This window comes from Equus asinus, chromosome 4 (assembly GCF_041296235.1).
Source record: "Equus asinus isolate D_3611 breed Donkey chromosome 4, EquAss-T2T_v2, whole genome shotgun sequence".
Taxonomy (NCBI): Eukaryota; Metazoa; Chordata; class Mammalia; order Perissodactyla; family Equidae; genus Equus; species Equus asinus.
The window spans coordinates 132931149-132958591 of record NC_091793.1 but is presented as its reverse complement, the minus strand read 5'-3'; the positions used below and the strand labels follow the sequence as shown (position 1 = coordinate 132958591).

General features: G+C 38.5%; 1 protein-coding gene across 2 annotated transcripts in view; it reads left to right on the top strand.

Annotated features, from left to right (window-relative positions):
• Window positions 1-16903: 16903 nt before the first annotated feature.
• RFTN2 (raftlin family member 2) overlaps window positions 16904-27443 on the top strand; it is a 68393-nt gene continuing 57853 nt past the window's right edge. The window contains exon 1 of one of the 2 annotated variants that reach the window (XM_014845972.3): window positions 16904-17707. In XM_014845972.3, the coding sequence (XP_014701458.1) occupies window positions 17569-17707 (139 nt within the window). In that variant the 5' untranslated portion in view covers window positions 16904-17568. The remainder of the gene's footprint in view (window positions 17708-27443) is intronic. The other variant, XM_044768514.2, reaches the window with a different exon arrangement.

Below are 27443 nucleotides of genomic sequence, written 5' to 3'. Positions count from 1 at the left end.
ACAATAGCCAAAGGGTGGAAATGATGAAAATGTCTGTCATCTGATGAATGGATAAACAAATGTAGTATATACATACAATGGAATATTATTCAGCCATAAAAAGGAATGAAGTTCTGATACATGCCACCACATGGATAAAACTTTAAAACAGTATGCTAAGTGAAAGAGACAAAAGGCCAGATATTGTAGATTCCATTTACATGAAGTATCCAGAATGAAAAATGCATAGAGACAGAAAGGAGATTAGTGGTTGCCAGCAGCTGAGGCAAAGTTGGAATGGAGAGTGAATGCTTAAAAGATCTAGGTCTTATTATTGGGGTGATGAAAAAGTTCTGGAGCTAGGTAGTGATGATCATTGTTCAATATTGTGAGTATACTTAATGCCACTGCATTGTACACTTTAAAATGGTTAAAATGGTAAATTTTATATTATGTTTATTTTACCACAATAAAATGTTATCTCACTGTGGTCTTGATTTGCATTTCCCTAAATAGAAGTGCAAGTTGAGCATCTCTTTATATATTTATTGATCATATATCTTTCTTTGCCTGTGAAGTGTCTATTTATATTGTGCATGTATTTTTCTATTGTTTGTCTTTTTCTTTATTTGCAGGAGTTCTTTATATATTCTTAACACTCTTCCTTTATTGGTTGATATTTTTGCAAATATCATCTACCAATTTGTATCTTGTCTTTTCACATTAAAGATGCTTAATGAATAGAAATTTTAATTTTAATATAGTGGAATTTATCAAAATTTATCTTAATGATTGTCATTTTGTGACTAATCATTTATAATTATTTTATTATCTTTTTGCTTTAAGAATACTCAGTACTCTGATGTCAGAATATATATTTATCCTTATTTTCATATGAGTATAAAATTTTTGCTTTTGATGTTCAAGTTCTTTACGTAGAATAGAAATTTTTATACATGCTATGAGATGGGGGTCCAATTTCTTCCCCATATAGATAACCAATTGTCCTAGCTCCATTTCCCCATTGACCTGCCATGCCACCTCCATCATATATTAAATTTCCACATATGCAGGTTTCTTTTTCTAGGCTCTTTATTCTATTGCATTGGTTATTAATTTGTCTATGCTATGCTGAAAACAGCTTTAATTACTATAACTTTATAATAAATCTTAATATATAGAGGACTAATCTCCTTATCCTTTTTCAGAAGTGTCTCAGACATTCTTGGCCTTTTTTATCTTCCACGTAAATATTAAAATCAACTTGACAAATTTCATGCAAAAAACCTGTTGGGCTTAAGGACACCATTGCATTAAATCTATAGCTCAGTGACAGGTGTCAAGGGCTGGGGGGAGATATATGTACAATATTAAGTGTTTCTAAAAATCACTATGTATATCTCTCCATTTACTTAAGTCTCTTTTAATGCTGTTGTAAAGTTTTATAATTTTCTACATACAAGTTTAGCTTGTATTTTGGTAGATTTATTCCTAGAAACTACATCACTTATCAATAATGTAATTGGTGTCCTTTTCTGAAAATTATGGTTTTTTAACCATATGGTTTGTTACTGGTGTATGAAACTGATAAAAATCTAAGCTATTCTGTTTGAAGAAACAGAGGTGGGGGTACCCAGAGCCCTGCCTGATTGGCCTCTCCTCGTGATCAAAGCCCCCTTTCTTCGCCAAAGCTGGCACGTCTTTGGAACCAGAGGGCTCTGCCATACATAGTTTGAAAACTTCTGATCTGAAAAAGTAAACAGTTAAGAATAGTCAATAATTTTTTTAAAGGAATAATATTGTGAACTGCTGGACATTGAAAGATTGAAAGACTATAAAGCCATAAAAAAATTTAAATATGCAATGTTGAGAAGCCAGACTATAGAACAAAATAAAAAGTCAAAATACAAATCTTTGTCTATATAACTATTAAGTTTGTGATGAGCGTGGCATTTCTGCTCACTAAAGACAGAATGGCTTTTTCAATAAGTAGTACTTTCAATAATCGTTAATTACTTAGGAAACTTGACTACATTATAAAACTAACACTACGTCAAACACATAAAACTCCATCTTGATCTGCTAGCTTGTGAAGTCTGAAGAACAAAAACTGGCTTTTTCATCTCTGTGTTCATGTTGTGCCTTACAGATATAGTAAGTGCTCCATAAAAATTTGTTGAATTTACTTCTTTGGAGCAGGGTCACATAAAATAGATTGGATTTAAAAGCTATTATTATACAAAAACTTTTCTCTGTAGGGAATGGATTGAATGATACATAATTGTCTCCTAGAAGTTTTAAAACTTTGACGAACTCAGGTGATTCAAACTTGAGTAGTAACTATGAGATTAATATGCTACCAATTATGGAGAATGTTTTCCTTAGCTTCATTCACTCATTCCAGGACTAAGTGAGCCCATACTAGAACATAGACAAGAACTAATAATGCATCTCCATCAGATTCAGCCACAGAAGAGCATGTACTTGGGAAAAGCCCATTTACAATCCAGAAGTGAAAGCTGAACCTGAAATCTACAATTGGCAGAAAATGAACATAATTACATACAGAAAAAAATGACCAGTATTAAAAAACATTTTTCTGAAAATTTATCCTAATTACTGTAAGTACTCACTGTATGACAAGCCTGGGGAAACATGATTAGTAAAAGGTTATCTATAAAAACAAACGTGGTTGTGACAAATGGATATCAGGGTGGAAGAAAACTGACTTAGATCCATATTTTACCCTTTATATTACAATTGCCAGATGCATCAGAGTTAAACAAGAAGTAAAGAGGGGGATGAATATGTGGAACACATATTTTTAGGACAGTGCAGCTATCCTGTATGATACTATAATGATGAATACATGTCATTATGCATTTGTTAAAACTTGTAGGATATACGACACCAAGAGTAAAGCCTAATGTAAAGTATGGACTCTGGGTGATAATGATGTATCAATGCAGGTTCACTGATTGTAACAAATGCGCCACTCTGGTGTGGGATGTTAGCAGAAGATTGTGTATACGTGGGGACAGGGGTATATAGGAACTCTCTGTATTTTCTGCTCAGTTTTGCTGTGAGCCTAATATTGCTCTAAAATATCAAGTTTATTTATTTAAAAAACAAAAACAAAACCCAGGAAACAGAGCATTTGTTTCAAAAGGAGAAATATACTATGGAAGAAAAGTACATTTTTCTTAAGGACAAAATGGAGAGGCAGAAAATTTTTTTTTAAAGATTGGCACCTGCACTAACATGTGTTGCCAAGTTGCCAATCTTCTTTTTTTTTTCTCCCCAAAACCCCCCGGTACATAGTTGTATATTCCAGTTGTAAGTCCCTCTGGTTGTGGCATGTGGGACACTGCTTCAGCATGGCCTGATGAGCAGTGCCATGTCCACGCCCAGGATCCAAACCAGTGAAACCCTGGGCCACTCAAGCGGAGTGCATGAACCCAAACACTCAGACATGGGGCCAGCTCCAGAAAACTTTTTCACTGAAAGTATTTGTTTAAAAATGTACAGGAATTGAGTGACAACAGCATCATCATGGAGTGAGCCATTCCCTTAGTCTCTCCCCACTAAGTTACAACCAAACGGACATTCCTTAAGCAAGAGAGGATGTTCTACAAAGCACTATAGGATATCTGAGGGATCACGCAGTCATACATCTGAAGGTAGGGGTACTGGATCCCCAGGAAGCAGTGGAAGGAGGTGAGCAGATCCCTTCCACATCCCCAGTGGCAACCATCGAGGTCACAGGTCCTCACACAGCAGCTGGCACATGACTGTAAGAGGAGCCAAGAGAACACACAGGCTTGCGTGCAAATGCTTTTGATTTTGGAGTTGCAGCCCAGCCCGTCAGAACACACCACACTGAGTGGCATGGCTCAGCCACCACATGGATTCGCCCCACCAAGTGCAGCAACCCAGGTGAACTGCCTGTGAGGGTAGACCAGGCCCGGGTGCTCACAAAAGAAAGCACCCACCCCCCTGCCTAGTGCACCAGCTCAGCCAGTCCCCAGGCCAGGCAATGGATCCACATCAGAGCACCTACATGTGCGTGTGTGACCTGCCAAGCACCAGTGGCCAGTGGGCAAACACAGATGACCCCTATCAGCACAACTTCCAGTGAATGCAGAGATTTCAGAAAACACAGCTCCTGCCCCCGCCTCCAGTGGTGGAAGGTGGAATTTGCGACCTGATACTACCACTATGCACTGGCAAAGGCTCACTTCGTCAAAAACCAGGAAGAATTACATTAACACTCCAGAGCAGAAAGGAAATGACAAGTCTCCAAAAACCAATCCTGAAGTCACAGAAATTTACAATCTAATTTACAGAGAATTCAAATCATTGTCATAAAGGAACTCAATGAGGAATGACATCAGCATCATGGCGGAGTGAGCTCTTCCCTCAGACTCTCCCCTCTAAAATACAACCAAAAGAACATTCATACTCCAACAGAGGACATACACACAATACAAAAGATTTCTGAGAGATACACGCAGCCATAGTCTGAAGGTGGTGGTGGGGCTGGATCCTCTGGAGGAAGGGGAAGATGATAGGCGGGAGCTCTGTGGAGACAAAGGGGCAACAGCTTGTAGAAGCACACAGGTGAGGAGAGGCACCCCAGCCCCGCCCAGCACTCCAGCCCCATGGTTGTCCAGAGCATGGTGCAGAGAGAGAGGGACTGCAGCTGGGTGGGTGTGCAAGTGAGGAGAGGTGTGCCATCCCCGCCTGGCACACCAGCCCCACAACTGCCCAGAGAGGCCATGGCTGGTGGAGCCCTGTGAACACCCAGAGCACCATGCGGAGAGAGGAAGCACACAGGTGTAAGAAAGTGCTCCTTCTGCCACCCAACACTCCAGACCTGCAATCGCCCAGAGCTCTGCACAGAGAAAGAAGTGGAGGCTGCAGGAAGCAAAGATGAAGGGGCGCACCTCTCCCCCTTTCCGGTGCTCCACATCTGCCATTGGCCAGAGCATTGCACAGAGAGAAAAGCAGCCAGTGGCCAGAACTGCAGAGTCCCTGATCGTGCTGGGCCTGGAATTCACAGCACCTGATCCACACCCAGTGGCAGCACGTGGCAGCTGTGACCAGATAATAACACCATGTAGAGGCAAAAATCCACACCATCAAGCAGTATGAGAAGGCATATTAAATCTTCAGGCCAGGAGGAAAATGACAAGTACCCAGAAGCCAACCCTGAAGACACAGAAACCCATAACCTAAATGACAAAGAATTCAAAATAGTTATCATTAAAAAAACCTCAACAAGTTACAAGAAAACACAGAAAGACAAATTAAAGAATTCAGGAGCTTCTTCACAAAAGAGATTGAAACTATAAAGAAGAACCAATCAGAATTTTTGGAGATGAAAAGCACAATGAATTAGATAAAGAAAAGTCTGGACTCCCTAAAAAAACAGAACTGACAATATGAAGAACTGAAAGAGCAATTTAGAGGACAATACTAAAGAAATCCTTCAGAGGGAGGAGAAGAGAGAACTAAGAGTAAAAAGAAATGAAGAAGCTCTCAGAGAAATATCTGGCTCAATTAGGAAATGCAACATAAGGATTATAGATATTCCAGAGGGAGAAGAGAAGGAAAATGGAGCAGAAAGCTTGTTCAAAGAAATAGTAGTGGAGAACTTCCCAAACCTGGGGAAGAAGATAGAAGTCCACTTGAAAGAGGCTATCAGATCTCCTAACTATGTCAATGTAAAAAGACCTACTGCAAAGCATATAGTGGTAAAGCTGGCAAAAGTCAATGACAAAGAAAAAATATCAAGGGCAGCAAGGCAGAAGGAAATAATTTACAAGGGAACCCCTATCAAGCTTTCAGTGGATTTCTTAACAGAAATCTTATAGGCTAGGAAAGAGTGGAATGATATATTCAAAATCCTGAAAGACAAAAACTTTCAGCCAAGAATATTCTATCCAGCAAAAATCTCCCTCAGATATGACAGAGAAATAAAAACTTTCCCAGATAAACAAAAGATAAGGGAATTCATTGCCACAAGACCCTCCCTTCAAGGAATCCTGCAGAAGGCCCTCATACCTGAAAAGAAAAAATAAATAAAACAGGAAAGGGGCTAAAAAGCCCTGAGCAAGGAGATGAACAGGTAGGCAATAATCAGAAAATGGCAGCTCTCTATCAGATCAGATTGGTAAACACTTAACTTTATATTAAGGATAAAGAAAAGGAAAACACCAAAATAAAAATAATTTCATCATTTTAACCACAAACTCACAACACAAGGTGAAATAAGATATGACAAAAATAACTTAGAAGGGGAAGAGGAAAGGGATGGAATCAGTATAGTCTAAGGAAATAAGAGGCTATCAGAAAATGGACTATCTCATCTACAAGATTTTTCGTATGAACCTAATGGTAACCACTAAACAAATAATTAGAATGGAGACATATCTGATAAACAAGGAGAAAATGAAGAAAACCAAAACAGAACACTACCTAATCAAATTGGTAGTCCAAAACACATGGGATGAGAAACAAAGGAAATGCAGAAGAACCAGAAAAGGTGCGATAATATGGCAGTAAAAGTTCTCATGTATCAATAATCACTCTAAATGTAAATGGATCAAATTCTTAAATCAAAAGACACAGAGTGGCAGATGGATTAAAGAACAAGACCCAACAATATGCTACCTCCAGGAAACATATCTCAGTCTAAAGACAAACATAGGCTCAGATTGAACAGATGGAAGACGATACTCCAAGCTAATGGCAAACAAAAAAAAGTAGATGTTACCGTACTTATATCAGACAAAGAAGACTTCAAGACAAAACAGATAAAGAGAGACAAAGAGGGACAGTATATAATGATAAAAAGGACTCTCCACCAAGAAGACATAACACTTATAAACATACATGCATCCATCACAGGAGCAAGAAAGTACATAAAGCAATTATTAACAAACATAAAGGGAGATATTACCAACAACACAATAATAGTAAGAGGCTTCAACACCCCACTTACAGCAATGGATAGATCATCCAGACAAAAAGTCAACAAGGAGATAATGGACTTAAACAAAAAACTAGACCAGATGAACTTAATAGATATATAGAGAGCACTCCATCCAGAAAGAGCAGAATATACACTCTTCTCAAGTGCACATGGAACATTCTCAAGAATAGACCCATATATTGGGAAACAAGGCAAACCTCAATAAATTTAAGAAGATTGAAATCATATCTACTGTCTTTTCTGACCATAATGCTATGAAACTAGAAATCAACAACAAGAAAAACGTGGGAAAGGAACAAAAATGTGGAGACTAAACAACATGCTGCTGAACAACCAATGGGTCATTGAAGAAATAAAGGGAGAAATCAAAAAATATTTGGAGACAAATGAGAATGAAAGCACACCATACCAACTCATATGGGATGCAGCAAAAGCGGTCCTAAGAGGGAAATTTATAGCAATAGAGACCCATGTTAACAAACAAGAAAAAGCTCAAAAAGAAATCTTGAACTACACCTAACAGAATTAGAAAAAGAAGAACAAACAAAGCCCAAACTCAGCAGAAGGAAGGAAATAATAAAAATTGGAGCAGAAATAAATGAAATTGAAACAAAAAAGACTGTAGAAAGGATCAATGAAGCAAGAAGCTTGTTCCTTAAGAAGATAAAATTAACAAACCCTTAGCCAGACTCACTAAGAAAAAAAGAGAGAAGACTCAAATAAATAAAATTAGAAATGAAAGGGGAGAAATTACAACAGATACTACAAAAATACAAAAGATTATAAGAGAATATTATGAGACACTATATGCTAACAAACTGAGCAATCTAGTAGAAATGGATAAATTTGTAGAATCTTACAACCTCCAAAACTGAATCAAGAAGAAACAGAGAACCTGAATAGACCAATCACAAGTAAAAAGATTGAAACAGTAGCCAAAAACCTCCCCAAAAATAAAAATCCAGGACCAGATGGCTCTCTGGAGAATTCTACCAAACATTCAAAGATTTATTACCTATTCTTCTCAAACTATTTGAAAAAATTGAGGAAGATGGAAATATTCCTAACAGATTCTACGAGGCCAACATCACCCTGATGCCAAAACCAGACAAGGGCAGCACAAAGAAGGAAAATTAAAGGCCAATGTTGCTGATGAACCTAGATGCAAAAATCCTCAACAAAATATTGGCAAACCAAATACAGCAATACAGTAAAAAGATCATATGTCCTAATCAAGTGAGATTCATACCAGGGACACAGGGATGGTTCAACATCCACAAATCAATCAATGTGATACACCACATTAAAAAAATGAGGAACAAAAACCACATGATAATCTTCACAGATGCAGAGAAAGCATTTGACAAGATCCAACGTCCATTCATGTTAAAAAACTCAATAAAATGGGTATAGAAGGAAAGTACTTCACAGGGGGAAGTGGCGTGGAGGTGGACACAAGGGGTGAGGGGGCACACTTATATGTTGTCTGACAAATATTAATATATAAACTATTATGACCACAATATAAAATAATAGTAATTAATATCTTAAAAAGAAAAAAGAAACTCAACCAGTTACAAGAAAACTCAGAAAGTTCAATGAACTCAAGAATAAAATTAATGAGTGGAATTAATTCTTCACAAAAGAACTCTTTAAAAAAAAGCAAACAGAAATTCTGAAGATGAAGAATACAATGAATGAGATTTTAAAAACTATCTAGAAACCTTTAGAAAAAAGCTGACATTATGGAGCAAAGAGCTAGTAATTTAGAGGGCATAAATATAGAATTGTTTCAGGTGGAGGAGGAGAGAGAACTAAGACTTTAAAAAGATGAAGAAATTCTCCAAGAAATATCCAACTCATTTAGGAAATGCAACATAAGGATTATAGGTATTGTAGAGGGAGAACAGTGGGAGAAAGGAGCAGAGAGCTTGTTCAAAGAAATAATAGCAGAGAACTTCCCAAGCCTGGGGAAGAAACTGGACTTAAAAGTATCTGAAGCCAACACAACTCCTAATTACATCAATGCAAACAGACCTTCTCCAAGACACATAATAGTAAAACTGGCAAAAGTCAATGACAAAGAAAAAATATTAAGGGCAGCAAGGCAGAGGAAAACAACTTACAAAGGAACCTCTATCAGGCTTTCAGGAGATTTCTCAGCAGCAATCTACAGGCTAGAAGAGAGTGGAATGATATATTCAAAATATTGAAAGACAAAAACTTCCAGCCAAGAATATTCTATCCAGTGAAACTATCCTTCAGATGTGATGGAGAAATAAAAACTTTCCCAGAGAAACAATCTGAGGCAGTTCATCACCACTAGACCTCCTGTACAAGAAATTATCAAAGATGCTCTCATAACTGAAACAAAAAGGCAAAGGTTATGAAGCACTGAGTAAGATGATAAATAGACAAAATCAGAAAATTGCAACTATCAAAACAAGTTAGCAAACAATTATAACATAAAAGATAAAGGGAAGAAAAGTATCAAAAATAACTATAAACACTTCATTTTAATCACAAACTCACAAAACAAAACAGAATAATTTGTGTCAAAAATAACTTAGATGAGGAAGAGTAATAGGACGGAACCTTCTTAGGCTAATGGAGATAAGAGGCTATCAGAAAAGGGACTATCTCATCTATGAGATCTTTTATACAAACCTCATGGTTACCACTAAACAAAAAATAAGAGCAGAGACACAGATCACAAATAAAGAGAAAACCATCACAGAAAACCACCAAACTTAAATGGCAGTCAGAAATACAAGGGAAAAGGAAAAATGGAAATATAGAATAACTGGAAAATGAGAGATAAAATGGCAGTATTAAGCCCTCATATATCAATAATCACTCTAAATGTAAATCGATTGAATTCTCCAATCAAAAGACACAGAGTGGCTGAATGAATTAAAAAACAAGACCCAACAATATACTGCCTCCAGGAACCACATCTCAGCTCTAAAGACAAATGCAGACTCAGAGTGAAGGGATGGAAGATGATACTCCAAGCCAATGGCAAGCAAAAGAAAGCAGATGTTCCCATACATATATCATACAAAGCAGACTTCAAGATAAAACAGGCAATGAGAGACAAAGAGGGGCAGTACATAATGATAAAAGAGACATTCCACCAAGAGGACATAACACTTATAAATATATATACAACTAAAACACAAGCACCAAAATTTATAAAGCAACTATTAACAGACCTAAAGGGAGAAATTAGCAGCAACACAATAATAGTTGGAGACTTCAACATCCCACTTACATCAATGGATAGATCATCCAGACAGAAAGTCAACAAGGAAATAGTGGACTTAAACAAAAAACTAGATGAGATAAGCTTAATAGATATACATAGAACATTCCATCCAAAAACAGCAGAATACACATTCTTCTCAAGTTCACATGGAACATTCTCAAAGATAGATGATACATGGGGAAACAAGGCAAGCCTCAATAAATTTAAGAAGATTGAAATCATATCAAGCATCTTTTCTGATCACAGTGCTATGAAACTAGAAATCAACTACAAGAAAAAGGCTGTGAAAGTCACAAATACGTGAAGACTAAACAACATGCTATTGAACAACAATTGGATCAATGAAGAAGTGAAAGTAGAATTTAAAAAAAAAAAAAAAAAACCCTGGAGACAGGTTCCAGCCCTGGTGGCCTTGTGGTTAAGTTCACACTCCACTTAGACAGCCCAGGTTCGGTTCCAAGGTGTGGACCTACACCACTCGTCTGTCAGTGGCCATGCTGTGGCAGTGGCTGATATACAAAAAGAGGATAATTGGCAACAGATCTTAGCTCAGGGAAAATCTTCCTCAGCAAAAAAAGCAAAACAAAACAAAACGAAAACCTGGAGGCAAATGAAAATACATCACACCAACTCTTATGAGATACAGCAAAAGCAATTCCAAGAGGGAAATTCATAGAAATACAGGCTTATCTCAACAAACAAGAAAAACCTCAAATAAATAATCTTAAACTACACCTAACAGAACTAGAAAAAGAAGAAAAAACAAAGCCCAAAGCCAGCAGAAGGAGAGAAACAATAAAAATTAGAACAGAAATAAATGAACTAGAGATCAAAACAAGAGTAGAAAGGATCAATGAAATTCAGAGCTTGTTCTTTGAGAAAGTAAACACAATTGAGAAACCCTTAGCTCAACTCACTAAGAAAAATAGAGAGAAGACTCCAAGAAATAAAATTAGAAGTAAAAGAGGAGAAATTCCAATGGATACCACAGAAATACAAAAGATTATAAGAAAATGCTATGAAAAAAATGCCAGCCAATTTGATAACCTAGAAGAAATGGATAAATTCTAAGACTTATACAACCTTCCAAAACTGAATCAAGAAGAAATAGAGAATCTGAATAAACCAATAACAAGTAAAGATATTGAAATAGTAATCAGAAACCTCCCCAAAAAACAAAAATCCAGGACCAGATGGCTTCTCTGGAGAATTCTACCAAACATTCAAAGGAGATTTAATACCTATCCTTCTCAAACTATTCTAAAAAGTTGAAGAAGACAGAATACTTCTTAATTCATTATGAGGCCAACATCACCCTGATCCAAAAACCAGACAAGGACAACACAAAGAAGGAAAATACAGGACAGTATCACTGATGAACATAGATGCAAAAATCCTCAACAAAATATTGGCAAACCAAATACAGCAATACATTAACAGGATCATTCACCATGATCAGATGGGATTTATACCAGAGATGCAGGGATAGTTCAACATTCACAAATCAATCAGTGTGATACACCATGTTAACAAAATGAGGAATAAAAATCACATAACCATCTCAAAAGAGGCAGAGAAAGCATTTGATAAGATCCAACATCCATTTATAAATTAGTATAGAAGGAAAGTACCTCAACATAATAAGGCCATATATGACAAACCCACAGCCAACCTCATACTCAATGGGAAAAACTGAAAGCCATCCCTCTGAGAACAGGAACAAGACAAGGGTGCCTACTCTTACTGCTCCTATTCAACATAGTACTGGAGGTTTTGGCCAGAGCAATTAGGCAAGAAAAAAATAAATAAAAGTCATTCAAATTGGCAAGGAAAAGGTGAAAATGTTGATGTTTGTGGACAACATGATCCTATTTATAGAAAACCCCAAAGAATCCACAGAAAACTATCAGAAATAATCAACAACTACAGCAAAGTAGCAGAGTACAAAATCAACTTACAAAAATCAGTTGCATTTCTATGCACTAGTAATGCATTAGCAGAAAGAGATGTCAAAAATACAATCCCATTTACAATCACAACAAAAAGAATAAAATATATAGGAAGAAATTTAACCAAAGAGGTGAAAGTCCTATACACTGAAAACTATAAGACATTATTGAAAGAAGTCAAAGATGACATAAAGAAATAGAAAGATATTCTATGAACATGGATTGGAAGAATAAACATAGTTAAAATGTCCATACTACCTAAAGCAATCGACAGATTCAATGCAATGCCAATCAGAATCTCAATGACATTTTCACATAAATAGAACAAAGAATCCTTAAATTTTTATGGAACAACAAAAGATCCTGAATTAAAGCAATTCTGAGAAAAAAAGAACAAAGCTGGAGACATCACAATTCCAGACTTCAAGATATACTACAAAGCTAGAGTAATCAGAACAGCATGGTACCAGCACAAAAACAGACTCATAGGTCAGTGGAACAGAATTGAAAGCCCCAAAATAAAACCACACATCTATGGACAGCTCATCTTTGACAAAGGAGCCAAAAACATACAATGAAGAAAGGAAAGTCTCCTCAATAAATGATGTTGGGAAACTGGACATGCGAAAGAATGAAAGTAGACCACCATCTCACACCATACACAAACATTAACTCAAAATGGATTAAAGACTTGAAGGTGAGTCCTGAAATCATAAAACTCATAGAAGAAAATATAAGCAGTACTCTCTTTGACATCGGTCTTAGCGGCATCTTTTCAAATACCACATCTACTCAGGCATGGGAAGCAAAAGAAAAAATAAACAAATGGGACTACATCAGACTAAAGAGCTTCTGCAAGGCAAAGGAAATCATGAACAAAACTAAAAGACAGCCTACCAACTGGGAGAAAATATTTGCAAATCATATATCCAATAAGAGGTAATTTCCGAAATATATAAAGAACTCATACAACTCAACAACAAAAAAACAAACAACCCGATCCAAAAATAGGCTGAGGGGCCAGCCCTAGTGTCCTAGTTGTTAAGTTTGGCATGCTCTGCTTCAGCAGCCTGGGTTCAGTTTCTGGGCATGGACCTACACCACTCATCTTGTCAGTGGCCATGCAGTGGTGGTGACTCATACAAAAAGAGGAAGAATGGTCCCAGATGTTAGCTCAAGGCGAATCATCCTCAGCAAAAGAAAAAAAAAAACAGAGAATATGAACAGACTTTTTTCCAAAGAAGATATACAGAAGGCCAACAGGCACATGAAAAGATGTTCATCATTACTAATTATTAGGGAAATGTAAATCAAAACAATGAGATATCACCTCATACCAGTCAGAATGGCTATAGGTACCAAGACAAAAAACAACAAATATTGGAGAGGATGTGGAGAAAAGGGAACCCTCATACACTGCTGGTGGGAATGCAAACTGGTGCAGCCACTATGAAAAACAGTATGGAGATTTCTCAAAAAATTAAAAATAGAAATACCATATGACCCAGCTATCTCACTATTGGGTATCTATCCAAAGAACTTGAAATCAACAATACAAAGAAACTTACACACCCCTATGTTCATTGCAGCATTATTGACAATTGCCAAGACATGGAAGCAACCCAAGTGCCCATCAACTGATGAACAGATAAAGAAGATGTGGTCTATATATACAAAGGAATACTACCGAGCCATAAAAAAAAAAAATTATCCCATTTGCAACAACATGTATGGACCTTGAGGGTATTATGTTAAGCAAAACTAGCCAGAGAGAGAAAGACAAACACTCTATGATTTCACTCATTGTGGAAGATAAACAAACACATTGATAAAGAGAACAGATTAGTGGTTACCAGAGGGGAAGGGGGTTGGGGGATGGCTGAAAGGGGTAAAGGGATGCATATAATGGTGATGGATAAAAATTAGACTGTTGGTGGTGAGCATTATGCAGTCTATACAGAAACTGATAAATAATAATTTACACCATTGTGTAAATTGCACAATGTTATAAACCATTATGACCTCAGTAAAATAACTGAAAAAAACATGTACAGACATTAAAGGGGTATGGAGCAAATATATGTGATAACCAACAAAAGCTTACTGTCAAAAATACACTTTTAAAGGAAAAAAATAGGGCCTGGCCTGGTGCCTTACTGGTTAAGTTCACGTGCTCCACTTCAGCAGCCCTGGGGTTCGCAGCCCAGCATGGACCCTCACACCACTCATCAAGCCATGCTGTGGTGGCATCCCACATGCAAATAGAGGAAGATTGCCACAGTTGTTAGCTCAGCGACAATCTTCCTCAAGATTCTACAGAAAGAGAGAGAGAGAGAGAGATCTCTATAAAAAGGTTAATACCTTAAACAGTTTTATGGCCAACACGTATTTCTATAAGTAATAGAATTTCTTATTACTTTCTAACTGATTTCCTTTTATGTAAACTACTTCCTTTGACCATATATGAAGTAGAATCCAAGTATTTAGGAAATAATACAAAGTGGGGAAAAAAGTAATCTTTACAAAAATCTTCACCATAAAAAATTTTAAAATAGCCAAAATGTTACTTGTTAAGCATTGTAATAATAAATACAAGGAAATCCCATATAATTGTTAAAATAGCAGGAATGTCTGCCAAAATGATATATGGTTTGTGTTGTTGAAATAAGTAAAATTTTATTTGTTGGACTTTTGGAAAGAAAAATGATTATGCGGTGGCTCATTTGTGAACTAAAGGAACTATAGTTTATTTGACTAATGACGATGGAAATCCTTTAAGGACGTGATGCGCCGTATTCCCTCAGCTTCAACTGGACGGGCGCAGTACTCTGATCTCCCTCCATTCTCGCTCCCACTAAGACCATCTTCCTCAAAGCAGCCCTAGTGACCCTTCACAAATAGAAACGGATGCTGCTTGTCTACTTCAAATTCTTCCTTTATTTTTCCATAATTATTTGATTCTCCTTTGTTGCCTACAACATAAAGTCAAGATTCCCTTTGTATGGCATATAAGACCCCTTACAACTTAGCTCTGGCCTCCCTCACTTACTTACTCAGCTTGGTCTTCTTTCAAATTTTATGTTCTGGTAATTCTCAACTGTTTCATGTTCCCTCAGGTACATGCCATACTGTTTCAGGAATCCGTGACATGGCTCATACTTTTCCATTTTCCTGGCACATGCTCCCCACCTTTCTTTATCCATCTTATGCATATTCATCCTTCAAGACAGCTCATATATCATCCTCAAAGCTAAGTTGGAGTCCCCTTCTTGGGTTTCTTTAGCATCCTATGTATACTTCTATCTCTGCAGCTACCAAATCATATTGAAATCATCTGTTTATAAGTCTGTCTTCCCCAATAAACCATAAATTTCTTTAGGGCAGAGGCCATGTTTAGTCATCTTATGTACCCAGCCAGCATCTAGGTCAGTGCCTGGAATATGGCTGGTGCTTAATAAATATAATGATGATTTAATAAATAATCTTCTAGGCACTGCAATAAGGACAAGTGAACTTCAAATATTCCATTTCTGTCATCCACTAGCTCACAGCCCATCATACAAAAGAGGACCTGAAAAACGACAGGGATGAAAGCACTGTGAATGGTCAAATGAGTCACACTGGGTCAGAAGCTACTGTCTTTTTAGCCAAACTTACCCAGAAATTTCTTACCGCCACCCATGCTCATCCTTGAAAATGAAGGACTATGGAATTTTCCTCTGTTAAAAACACTTCTGAGAAGTAAACTATTTAAAGACAAATACGCAAAAGGCAGAAACAAGAGGTCATAGTGATCTACAAACTATGTAATCCATCGCCTCTTTGAGAGTTTTCATGTGCACTCTTCAATATAATTGAAAAATCTTTTCATGCTGTGTTCTCTAAAATCTGAAATGTGATCAGGGTTTATTTTGTAAATAATGGGAGTGGTGGCAGAATCACTTCCTTTCTATTACTGCTCTCAACCCTGTTTTATAATATAAGCACATTAGCAAATTTATTTTGTACTATTAGCCAGGCATGGTGTTAAGATATGAGATAAGATTATCTCATTCAACCTTCATAACAAGCCTATGAAGTAAGTCCTATTATTAACTCCATTTTATAGGGGAGGAAACTGAAACGTGAAGAGGTCAGTAACTTGCCCAAGATCACATCGCTAACAGGCATTAGAAGCAGGATTTGAACCCGGGCAGTCTGATTCCAGGGCTCATGGTTCTGATGAGTGCACCATACTACCTGACCTGTAAATGGTAAAATGCAATTAACACTCATTACAATTGGTCCATTAGAAATTGTTCTTGACTGCAGGTAAATGGCAATTTATAAGACTGGGTGAACCAAATGGTCAGTTTTTTGGCTTTTTTCTCCAAAATTAAAGATACTTTGGGACCTGTAGAAGTGTTATTGGTTTTTATCATAAGTCTTCTAATAGTAGAATATTTTAAACTGTAAGGATGTTGGGAAAACTAATCATCCACAGAAACTATCTCTCCTTTGCAATTAAAGTCTTTTTCTTAAAATACTTTAATATAAATTTTTTATATTTGGCAGTTTTAATTAGCATATAATTTTTCCAACCAAAAAAAACCTTCATGTGGAAAGAAATGCTCAAAAGCGCTGCCTAAAAACTAAAGTGTTTGCTTTTTTAAAAAACTTTACTTTTCGCCTTTTAGATTCCAGAAACAGTTTCCTCATAAAGCTGACTTCCTTTCTGGAAATGATTTTTGTTTCCAACCATGTTGAGAATCCATCTTTTTCATTCCTTCTCTCCCTCCCTCCCTCCCTCCCTCTCTCTCTCTCTCTCTCTCTCTCTCTCTCTCTCTCTGCTTTCTTGGTAGTAGCGGGGAGGAAGGAGGGGGTGGGCACAGAAAGAAGGAAAAGAGAAAACAGAGAAAGAATTGCATGCCCCCGTGTCTGAATATATCCTCTCCCTGTAGATAATTCCATCTAAGTTGCACTTTTGCCTTTTTATTTCCGTTTTTGGACACCTCTTTTATCACCCAGCCAACTGGGATAGACAAAGCCCTGCGAGTGCCCTGAGCGACAGAACTCTGGTAGGGGGCTGGCTGCAAATTGACGTGGCATGGAAATTCTCCGCTAAGTTGTAGCAGCTTGCATGTTTCTCCTAAGATCGAGCCCAGCCTCCCGGAGCTGTAGCTTAATCATCATGGGTTCGACGACGTTACAGAAAAATGGATAGAAAAAGTCTCCAGTTCCTTTCTTCGGACTCAGATGTTTTCTTTTTGAGTACCTATGGTTTAGCTGAAAAAATCAAAGCAGTTAAGTCTGTAACTTTCTTTTTGCAGCTTAAACAACAGAATTTGCTGCCCTCCCTCCCCTGTCCTGCAATTTAATTCCTTGCAGATTTTGCCATGGGGTGCGGACTTAGGAAGCTGGAAGACCCTGATGATAGCAGCCCTGGAAAAATATTTTCTACCCTGAAGAGACCGCAAGTGGAAACAAAGACAGAATTTGCTTACGAATATGTATTGCTGGATTTTACTTTACAAGGTACTTTTTGCCTCTATTTTATTTTTTAAATGAAATGTTTCAAATATAAGGGACCACTAGTTTTTTTTAAGTGTTGGTTTGTGAGTTTTTAAACTGTACTTGAGAATCAGATTGCATAATCAATCGAACAATAATGCTTTGTTTCTTAATTATATTTTCAAAGATTTTTGTTTTGTTTCGTTTGCTTCGTTTTTCTGTAATATGGCTCAAATGTACTTTATGAAATTAGAAAAACTGCTTGGAAATATTTACTTCACTTTTAAATCAAATGCTTATTTGTAGAAAGATCTATGAAAAATGTTTGATTTCCAGGCCAAAAAGCTATAGCCTTATTGACAGTTTGTGTTTTGAAAAAGATATGAAAGACACGAGAAGGTAGCGTGTTGGAAATATTACTTGCATCATGTGGAAGCGTGTTTGCTAAGATAATTCTGAGGTTCCCAACCATGTTAAATTCTGTGATTGTGCTAGTCATCTGATATTTTTTGACCAAACTAAACTTCAAGTTTGGAAATACAGTAAAAAATAAGAAAAAAGACAGTCTTCTGTAAGACACTTCCTTTGCTTGGTGCCCTGTCCCTAACAGAGAAACTCTCTGTTCCAGAAAGTTGGAAACACAAATAAACAAGCCCAGATGGCAGCCCTGTGGAAGGAGCAGAGGCAGCTCGAACTCATAAACACTTTGCCTCACTTCTTTTGGGAACTTTAGCGTACTGTACAACTGCATGGATAAAACTGAGTTTTGAAAAGCAGAACTATATCTTCAGTTATGGAGTACTAAAAAGGAAATTAACAGTGTCTTGCTTGCTATTAGAATTTCCATATATCAACATTTCAAGTTCTTATTACAAAGTTATATTTTTCATTCTAATAAACCGCACATTTTATCAGTTAATAGAAAGTTTATACTAAGTAAATTATCATGTTGGATATCATCTTAGTTTCTTTTCAACTTAAACACAAATTCTCCATTTTTTGGTTTGCTCCGTGAACAGTGCATCTTTGTGCAAGAAGCAAGAGCAGCCCATTTTTCTTTGTCAAAAATTGAGCTAGCCAGTAAGCAAATGCCCTTTGAGGGACATACTCAAAATCTATACTTTTCACATATTCACATTTCCATTTCTATCTAAGGCTAAGGCTACCAACGGAAAAAGTGTCAATATTCTAAATTTTGTTTTTAATTATGAAAGTTAAGATTATGATAATGGTGATAATCAGAGAAGTAACCAATCATGTGAATTTTTTTTCTATGCTTTTTCAAAAACCACCATTTGAGAAAATATTTGTGATTGCTGTTTTCTCCATTGATTGTCCTTGTCAGTTATTTGTTAGAACTAGTTTCTGTAAATCCATAGGACACAAAAACACATTCTCCTTAACCTAAAACCTTGTCTATTCATAAACTTTAGACCAGAGCCATTTTGATCTGCACTTTAAGATTTGCTGCACGATCCTCACTGGGGTCATAGGCCTTAAAGTAACTCAACAATTTTTTCCAATTTACTTATTTCCAGTAACGTTAAAAATCTCAAACAAATTTGTATAAACGCAGTCATCCTTGGATCAGAAAGATCTACAGCTTTCTTCAGAAGTCACTTGGTTTGTTACCACCAGAAGCCCTTCTCTGTGTGAGAGGAGAGTCGCTTCCACCTTCCTCTCTAGGTGTTGGGGGGAGGTCGCAGAGGGCTACAGTGTGAAGTGTGAGCATGGGCGTCGTGGGCAGATGCTAGCACAGACAGCAGACGTGGATTTTAAAGCTGCACCTGGTGCCTCTCTGGCCCAGACGCCCAGTCTCCTGGTGCCCCTCTTCTCTCCAGTTCTTCCACATGGGTTTTGTTTTGATTTTGTCTTTGCCTTTGTCTGAGAAGCCCAGACTCAGCATCAGCCCAGCTCACAAACCACCTTCCTGTCTTCTGTTGTCTCTGACCTCCACCTGCCACTCCAGCCCATAGAGGAGTGAGTCACGGGGGTCTAAACTACACCAACCCCATTTAGCACTGCAATTGTCCTGGGATTGCTCTAAGGAGGACTGAGTAGTGGCACCTCCTGCCTCTCAGAGGCCACCATGCAAGAAGCAACACTTAGGAAGCAAAATGGCCTGGTGACAGCTGTGCGTGCTCATGATAAGCCTGTCTCTTACCTTGTTTTTCCAAACAGAGGGCATGAGACAGAGTAAAGTCCCAGTGGGGCAAGAGGAAGAGACGCTTTGAAATTTCCAGTATCCTGTGTTATGGTGGCTATAATTATCTTGAACAACTTATTTATTTCCCATTCAGTTCCATTCTCTCTCTCTCTCTGCCTTCTCCACACTTTCTTTTTTGAGGAAAGTGGCACTTTGAGCCATTATTTACATCTCTAAGAGAGAAATAATAGCATAGGCATTAAGCACATAAGGCTCTGGAGTCAAAGTTCGTGGGTTCTGAATCTAGGCGCTTTCGCTCACTAACTGTGCCAAGTTTGTAAACTTTGCTATATCTCAGTTTCCTCATCTGTAAAATGGGGGTTCTAATGGTGCTTACATAATAGAATTGTTTTAAGGATTAAAGGGGGCAATACAAGATAATCTACTTGAAAAGGTGCCTGGCACTTAATAAGCACTTAGTAAAAATTAACTATTATTATCCCTCCTGGCTTCATGCCAGGGCTCCCAACTGCACTAGTGAGATTTCAGCACAATTTTTGTGATGTTTTCTGGATTCTTGTATAGTAGTCTATATATGTGTATTTATGAGCAAGTATGTGAATGTATACATTAGTGTGTTACAGACTTTCTTAATGAAAAATTAACTGCAAATGATCCAAAAGTGTTCGTTTACCTCCTTATATTGTCCCAGAAGACAATCTGAATAACAATAGCCTGAAGGATTTTTAGAGCATGTATAGCTTTATGATTAAAAAGAGTTTCTACAATACTAAAACCCCAACACTAGGACAGATGGCAGCTTCCTTATTTGAATTTCTAGTAGAATTATGTAAAATGAATTGAGTAAAATTTTGCTGGCCTCTGGCTTGCTTCCTTATTAGTAGAACAAGAAACTCTCATTGTCTTTTATCATCACAGTTAACAGCAATAAATACATATGATGTATGTATTCTGTAGAAGATGCTGAAATTACTGGCAATATAAAGAGGAATAAGACATAGTTTCTGCCCTGAAGTAGTTTACATTCTAATTGGTCAAACTGAACAAGATTGTGAACCCCTGAAGGTCAAGAAATATATCTCATCCACTTTTGTGTTCCCTGTGTCTGGCACAGTGTTTGACATGTGACCGATGGCCAATAAGCTGTGTTGAATTAATGAATGAAAAATTGCAATACAAGATACAACAGGTGTCAGGAAAAGGAAAAATCAATTTTGAATACGATCAGTTGGAACTTGAATTAGGACTTTGACCCTGAAAAAGAAGTAGGGCTTAGATAGTCAGAAGATTAAGAGGTTGAGGCACATTCAAGGGTTTTGTAGGAGAGACACAGAAAATAAGATTGGAAATAAATGGAGTACAGAATGCTCTGACTTGGCTAAGGAGTGATTCCTTGATTCTATAGGGAATAAATAGCTGTAAAGGCTTTTGAACACATATCTGATAGGTATAGGGAAGTGTTTTTACAAGATTAATGTATGATTGAGTGGGGGGAGATGAAAGTGAGGAGAAAGGTTAGAAGACTGCTTGTAGTGGTCGAGGCTGATGACGAGCAGGACCTGCATGTGGGGGCAGCAATAAGTATGGAAGCAAGGGGTGAATATAACAGACGTTAGGAAGGAGGAACTTACTTAGCCTGTGGCTGGCTGGAAGTGAGGGGACAGAAAGAATGAGGAATCCAGGGTGACTTCCCGGTTCTGAGCCTGAGTAACTGTGGAAATAGTGGTGCCCCGTCCAGCAGGAGGGGCGCCCAGAGAGAGTCAGTGTGTAGTGAGAGCAATTCCATTACAGGTGTGCTGCGTCCGAGGTGGCAGTGGAACATCCTGGTAGGGACAGTTACAGATGCCTGGCTGCAGAGGGTGATTTCTAGGAGGAAATGAATTGATACAGTCTTACAGAGAGGGAATATGGGCAGAGCGTAAGTGTCTTGGGCTGAGGCATCAGGCATATTTGGCCGTATTGAGGACAACACAACAAAAATGACAAGAGAATGAAGACAATCAGGTCTGTGTAGCACCAGAGAACACCAGGAAAGGGAGAATTCCAAAAAGCAAGAAGTGGTCAATAATTTAAAATACTAGAGAACTTTCAAGAAGAATGAAGATGCAACACTGAAGAGAATGCATTAAAAATCAACAAGAGATGAATGAAGGATTAGAAATGAAGGGAGGGAGGGAGGGAGGGAGGAAGAAAGGAAGGAATCAAGAAAAGAAGGAGGGAAAGGTGAGTCCAGCTGAATTTTCTATGTCTGTCTGAATCTAAGAAGTTCTTGGGCATTTTCTCAAGCAGTCAAAAAGTTTTGAAGTATAAAGTGCTACATAAAAAGAAGTTAATAATTAAAATGACTAAATTTAGTCAAGCATCAACATAATCTCTGTCATGGTGCCTAGCCCAAATTCCTAACCAGGTGAAAAAACTACATAAGGAGTTCTGTTATGTTTGAAATGGTGAGATATTTTGGTTTAGAAAAATGATAAAACCTGACAAATTCAGACTATTGTGGGAGAGAAGGATCCCATTCTGTCCTGGGGGAGGAGGGAACCTCTGATAATAGATTACAGTTGACTCAAATAAATACTGATGTTGGGAGAAAATACATACTCATTTCTATCGGCAATCTGCATTATGTTAGATTTTTTCCTGCATATACTTCTTATATCTGGGTAGACATTTATTCGTTCTTTGAGCTAACACTTACTGAGCACCTACTGAGCTAACAGCTAGGTTACAAAGATAAATAGAGCCTAGACTCTTCCCTCTATGAACTTGCATCCTACTGAGAGACACTGGTAAACAAGCAGCCAGTTACACTGCGTACACCATACACTGTGACTCAGGCTGTGCTGGAAGCCTGAGGGTTATTGGAGCAGAAGGAAGAGCACGTCCACCTGATTAGTGAGATGATCCAGAAAGACTCCTTAAAAGAAGTGCCACCTCATCTGAGATCTAAAGAATGAGTGGACTTAGACAAAGGTTTGTATCCAGAATATATAAAATACAACTGAAAATCAATAAGGAAAATCGGTAGGAAAATCAACGCAAATCAGTAAGGAAAAGAAAACCCAACGGAAAAATAGAGAAGAAACTTGGACAGCTAGCCCACCACACAGGAAATCCAAATAGTCAGTAGACATCTGAAATTATGCTCAACCTCGTTAGTAATCAGCAACATGCATGTTAAATCCACAGTGAGGTACCACCACAAATCATCCAAAATGGCTAACGTTTAAAAAGACTATTAATACCTGGTATTGGTAAATTGGTACAACCATTTTGAAAAAAAATACTTTGGCATTATCTACTTAACTGAAGATATTCCCAACAGAAACATGTGCCCATGTGCACCATGAGGCACATACACGAATGTTCATAGAAGTATTATGTGTAATAACCCAAAAGTGTGCACAACTCAGAAATCCCAGAACAAGAGCCTGGAAGAATAACTTGCGGTATACTCTCACAATGGAGCACTATACTGCAGAAGTCAGCAACTTTTACTGTCAAGGGCCAGAGAGTAAATATTTTAGGCTCTGTGAGCCATGTGGTCTCTGTCACAACTACTCAGCTCTGCCTTGTGGGGCCAACAAACCCTGCGTAACAGTACAGGCTGCGGGCAGTACTCTGCCAACCTCTACTATACTGCAATGAAAACAAGCCAACTGCAACCACACAGCGACACAAGGTGACTCACGAGCATAATGCTGAGTGAAAGAAGACAGACAGAAAAGTACGTACTGTGTGATTCCAGTTACATAAAGCGCAAAAAATTGGCAACCTGAACTATAGTGTTTAAGGATACATTCTTGGATAGTCAACTAAAAAGAAGAGCGAGGAAGGGGTGACCATGACAGTCAGGGAGAGGGGATTGTGATGGAAAGGGCGAAATGGGAGCCTTCTGGAGTGCCCCCGCGTTCCAATTTTTGAATGGATGGTGGTTTTAAGTATGTTTTGTGTATTTTTTTTTTAGTATGGTACATTTCTACCCCCACCCACAATTTTTAAAAAGGTTAAAAAAAGACTGAGTAGGGGCTGGCCCCGTGGCCGAGTGGTTAAGTTCGCGCGCTCCCCTGCAGGCGGCCCAGTGTTTCGTTAGTTCGAATCCTGGGCACGGACATGGCACTACTCATCAGACCACGCTGAGGCAGCGTCCCACATGCCACAACTAGAAGAACCCACAACGAAGAATACACAACTATGTACCGGGGGGCTTTGGGGAGAAAAAGGAAAAAATAAAATCTTTAAAAAAAAAAAAAAAAGACTGAGTAGGAAGACAATGCTGAAAGACAAGATGTACAGACTCAGAAGTGAGAGAACTTTTATGATCTCTCTGGGAACCATGAATAAAGCAGCAATGGGTGGAGCATAGCACGTGAAGGAGGCAGCAATAAGGCAAAGGCTGCCAGAATTTGAAATGGTCGTGATTTGGTCTTCTGTCTACCTGCCTTTAGCAATGAACTCTATAGTTCAATAGAGTTTTAGTGTATTTAAAGAGTGCAGTTATATTACTTCAGTTAAATATATTCATGAGTGACTACAAAGATGGCAGCTTTCATTGAAAACATAGAACATTTTATAATTTGGATGTTGTTTATGTAGTAGTTTATATTTCTAAGTAATTTAAAACATTTTGACAAATAGAGCAAACTAGATACTCCTTTTAATATCCATACATTAAGTTGCTTAACAATTTATTATAGTCCAAAAGCTTTAGCCCAGTTCATGTCTGAGTTTTCACAAATTCTGAATTAACATCACCCAAATCAATGAAGTTGTATTTGCCTGTAGGCACCAGAGTGTACTGGCTCTGGAGTCATTCTGTCTGGTTCGGTCACAACCTTGTCCTTTGCTTACTAGCAGTCCGGGCAAGTTACCAAATCTGTCTCTTCCTGAGTTTCTTTATCTGAGAATAATCCACTTTGTGGAGTTTTTGTAAGGATTAAGAAAGATTAGGCATGTAAGCACTTTGCATAGAGCCTGGAACAAAATATGCACTTGGTATATGTTACTTATTAGTTTTTACTATAATTGCTAGATATAATATGGAGATTGACAGTCTGTTCCCTTTTGAAAATATGGTAAAATTACTTAACGGGGTCTGCACATTGTATTTTTACCTAAGGAAACAATGTTTCATAAATATTTCAAAAATGCATATCAATCTTGGACTATTTCATAGAGTTACATCATCAGAGCAAAGTTTTTTGCACTGAACAAGTTCTTAGCTTTATACTGGAATATAACTTTTTCTATTTTTAAAATTTGATCTTTGTCTATGAAACTTTTAAGCAAAGGAGCATAAAAAGGTCAATTGATAGTTTATTTTAGAAACTATGAGGGTAAATGATAGAATCTTGCTGAACATTCAGGATGCTTCGATTTTAATCATAAAAATCAACTTTGCGTTTGTATAGTTTTCAAAGCGATTACAAAATGCTTGCTTTCCTCAGTTCTTCACAATAGCCCTGTAAGGTATAGTGAAACTTACAAATTGTGTAGCATCAATTTAACAGTAACCAACCACACCCATTAATGTTGCACACAGCACCATTTGTTCCTTCTCTCAAAGAACTGATGGTAGTTGGCGAGCTGAGAAGAGCAAGATGGCTTGCAGCTGCTGCTAGCCGCCTGTGCTGTTCACATTCTAGCCAAAACAACCACCACCTCCCCCTTAATTTCCTGTGTTTAAAAAACAGTAGAGACTCTGATATCACTGCCCCAGAGTAAGGACCTCAAATCAAAGGCGTGGCCTCTATCACTGAGCCTATCATGGAGATATAATTGTTCACTCTGGTAAGCACCGATGAAAATTCCTCACTCTGTGGGTGCAGCTCTTCCCTTCCTCACATCTCTAAACTATGTCAGGCTTCCAGTCTCTTTTGAGCACAGTTTAAAATATTATTAAGAATTGAGGGGTCTGTCCAGTGGCGCAGCAGTTAAGTTCCCACGTTCCGCTTTGGCGGCCCGGGTTCACTGGTTCAGATCCCGCATGTGGACATGGCACTGCTTGGCAAGCCATGCTGTGGCAGGTGTCCCACATATAAAGTAGAGAAAGATGGGCACAGATGTTAGCTCAGGGCCAGTCTTCCTCAGCAAAAAGAGAAGAATTGGCAGCAGATGTTAGCTCAGGGCCAATCTTCCTCAAAAAAAAAAAGAAGAAGAAGAATTGAGGGGGGCCGGCCCATGGTGGAGTGATTAAGTTCTCACACTCTGCTTCGGTGGCCCAGGGTTTCGCCAGTTCAGATCCTGGGTGCAGACATGGCACCACTCATCAGGCCATGCTGAGGCGCCATCCCACATGCCACAACTAGAAGGACCCACAACTAAAAATATACAACTATGTACCCCGGGGCTTTGGTGAGAAAAAGGAAAAAAAAAAAAAGAATTGAGGTAATTATATGAAGGGAAGTGCTCAACAGTAGTCCCAGACTTATTTTTCCTCTTCTTCCTCCTGGGTTTACCATTCTTGAATGACGCTGGGGTATTTAAAGCAAGTCCCAATGTAGAAAGAAAGACAATTTGTTAACAGAGTGAACCCCGGCCCTCCTACCACCATCATCCTCCTGTCCCTACTTGAGGAAGAATTGGACCACTCTCTCTGTGTCCTACGATGCTGGACACAGTCCAAGATGGTCTAGGTGGCCTGGCCTGGACCTGGGCAAGCTCTGGTCTACAGAATCGCTGGGATGACCCAGAGCAGAAGTTGCAAACCAGTGAGACTTGGGCCATATTCAGCCTTCAGACAGGTCTCACTTGGTGTGTACAGTGGTAAAATATTTGGATTAACCATCACTTTTAAAAATTGGGAGATGTTACATAAGAATCTGGATTTGGGAGTTTTCTTTCAGGTTAGAAGCTCCCAAAGCACCGGGCCCACCTGCCTGTGTGGCAGCACTGGGCCGGGGCCGTTGTGCTCTTTGGATGAGATTTTTAGTATTCTCCAGGGCCCACAGCCTCCTCCAGCACAGCTCCTTTGTTTTATCAGCCTGGTAGCTTTGGGCATTTGAGTCAGGGACTCAGTGTAGCAGATCAGTGTGAGTTAGGGACTCCTGATCTGGAATGTGAGCTCAGGAGACCTAATCTACAGTGTGAGTTAGAGACCTGAGATCTAGGGCATGAGATAGGGGCCTCTGGTCTAGAGCATGAGTTAGGGGCCTCTGACCTAGAGTGTGAGTTAGGGGCCTCTGACCTAGAGTGTGAGTTAGGGGCCTCTTACCTAGAGTGTGAGTTAGGGGCCTCTGACCTAGAGTGTGAGTTAGGGGCCTCTGGTCTAGAGCATGAGTTAGGGGCCTCTGACCTAGAGTGTGAGTTAGGGGCCTCTGATCTAGAGTGTGAGTTAGGGGCCTCTGACCTAGAGTGTGAGTTAGGGGCCTCTTACCTAGAGCATGAGTTAGGGGCCTCTGACCTAGAGTGTGAGTTAGGGGCCTCTGACCTAGAGTGTGAGTTAGGGGCCTCTTACCTAGAGTGTGAGTTAGGGGCCTCTGACCTAGAGTGTGAGTTAGGGGCCTCTGGTCTAGAGCATGAGTTAGGGGCCTCTGACCTAGAGTGTGAGTTAGGGGCCTCTGATCTAGAGTGTGAGTTAGGGGCCTCTGACCT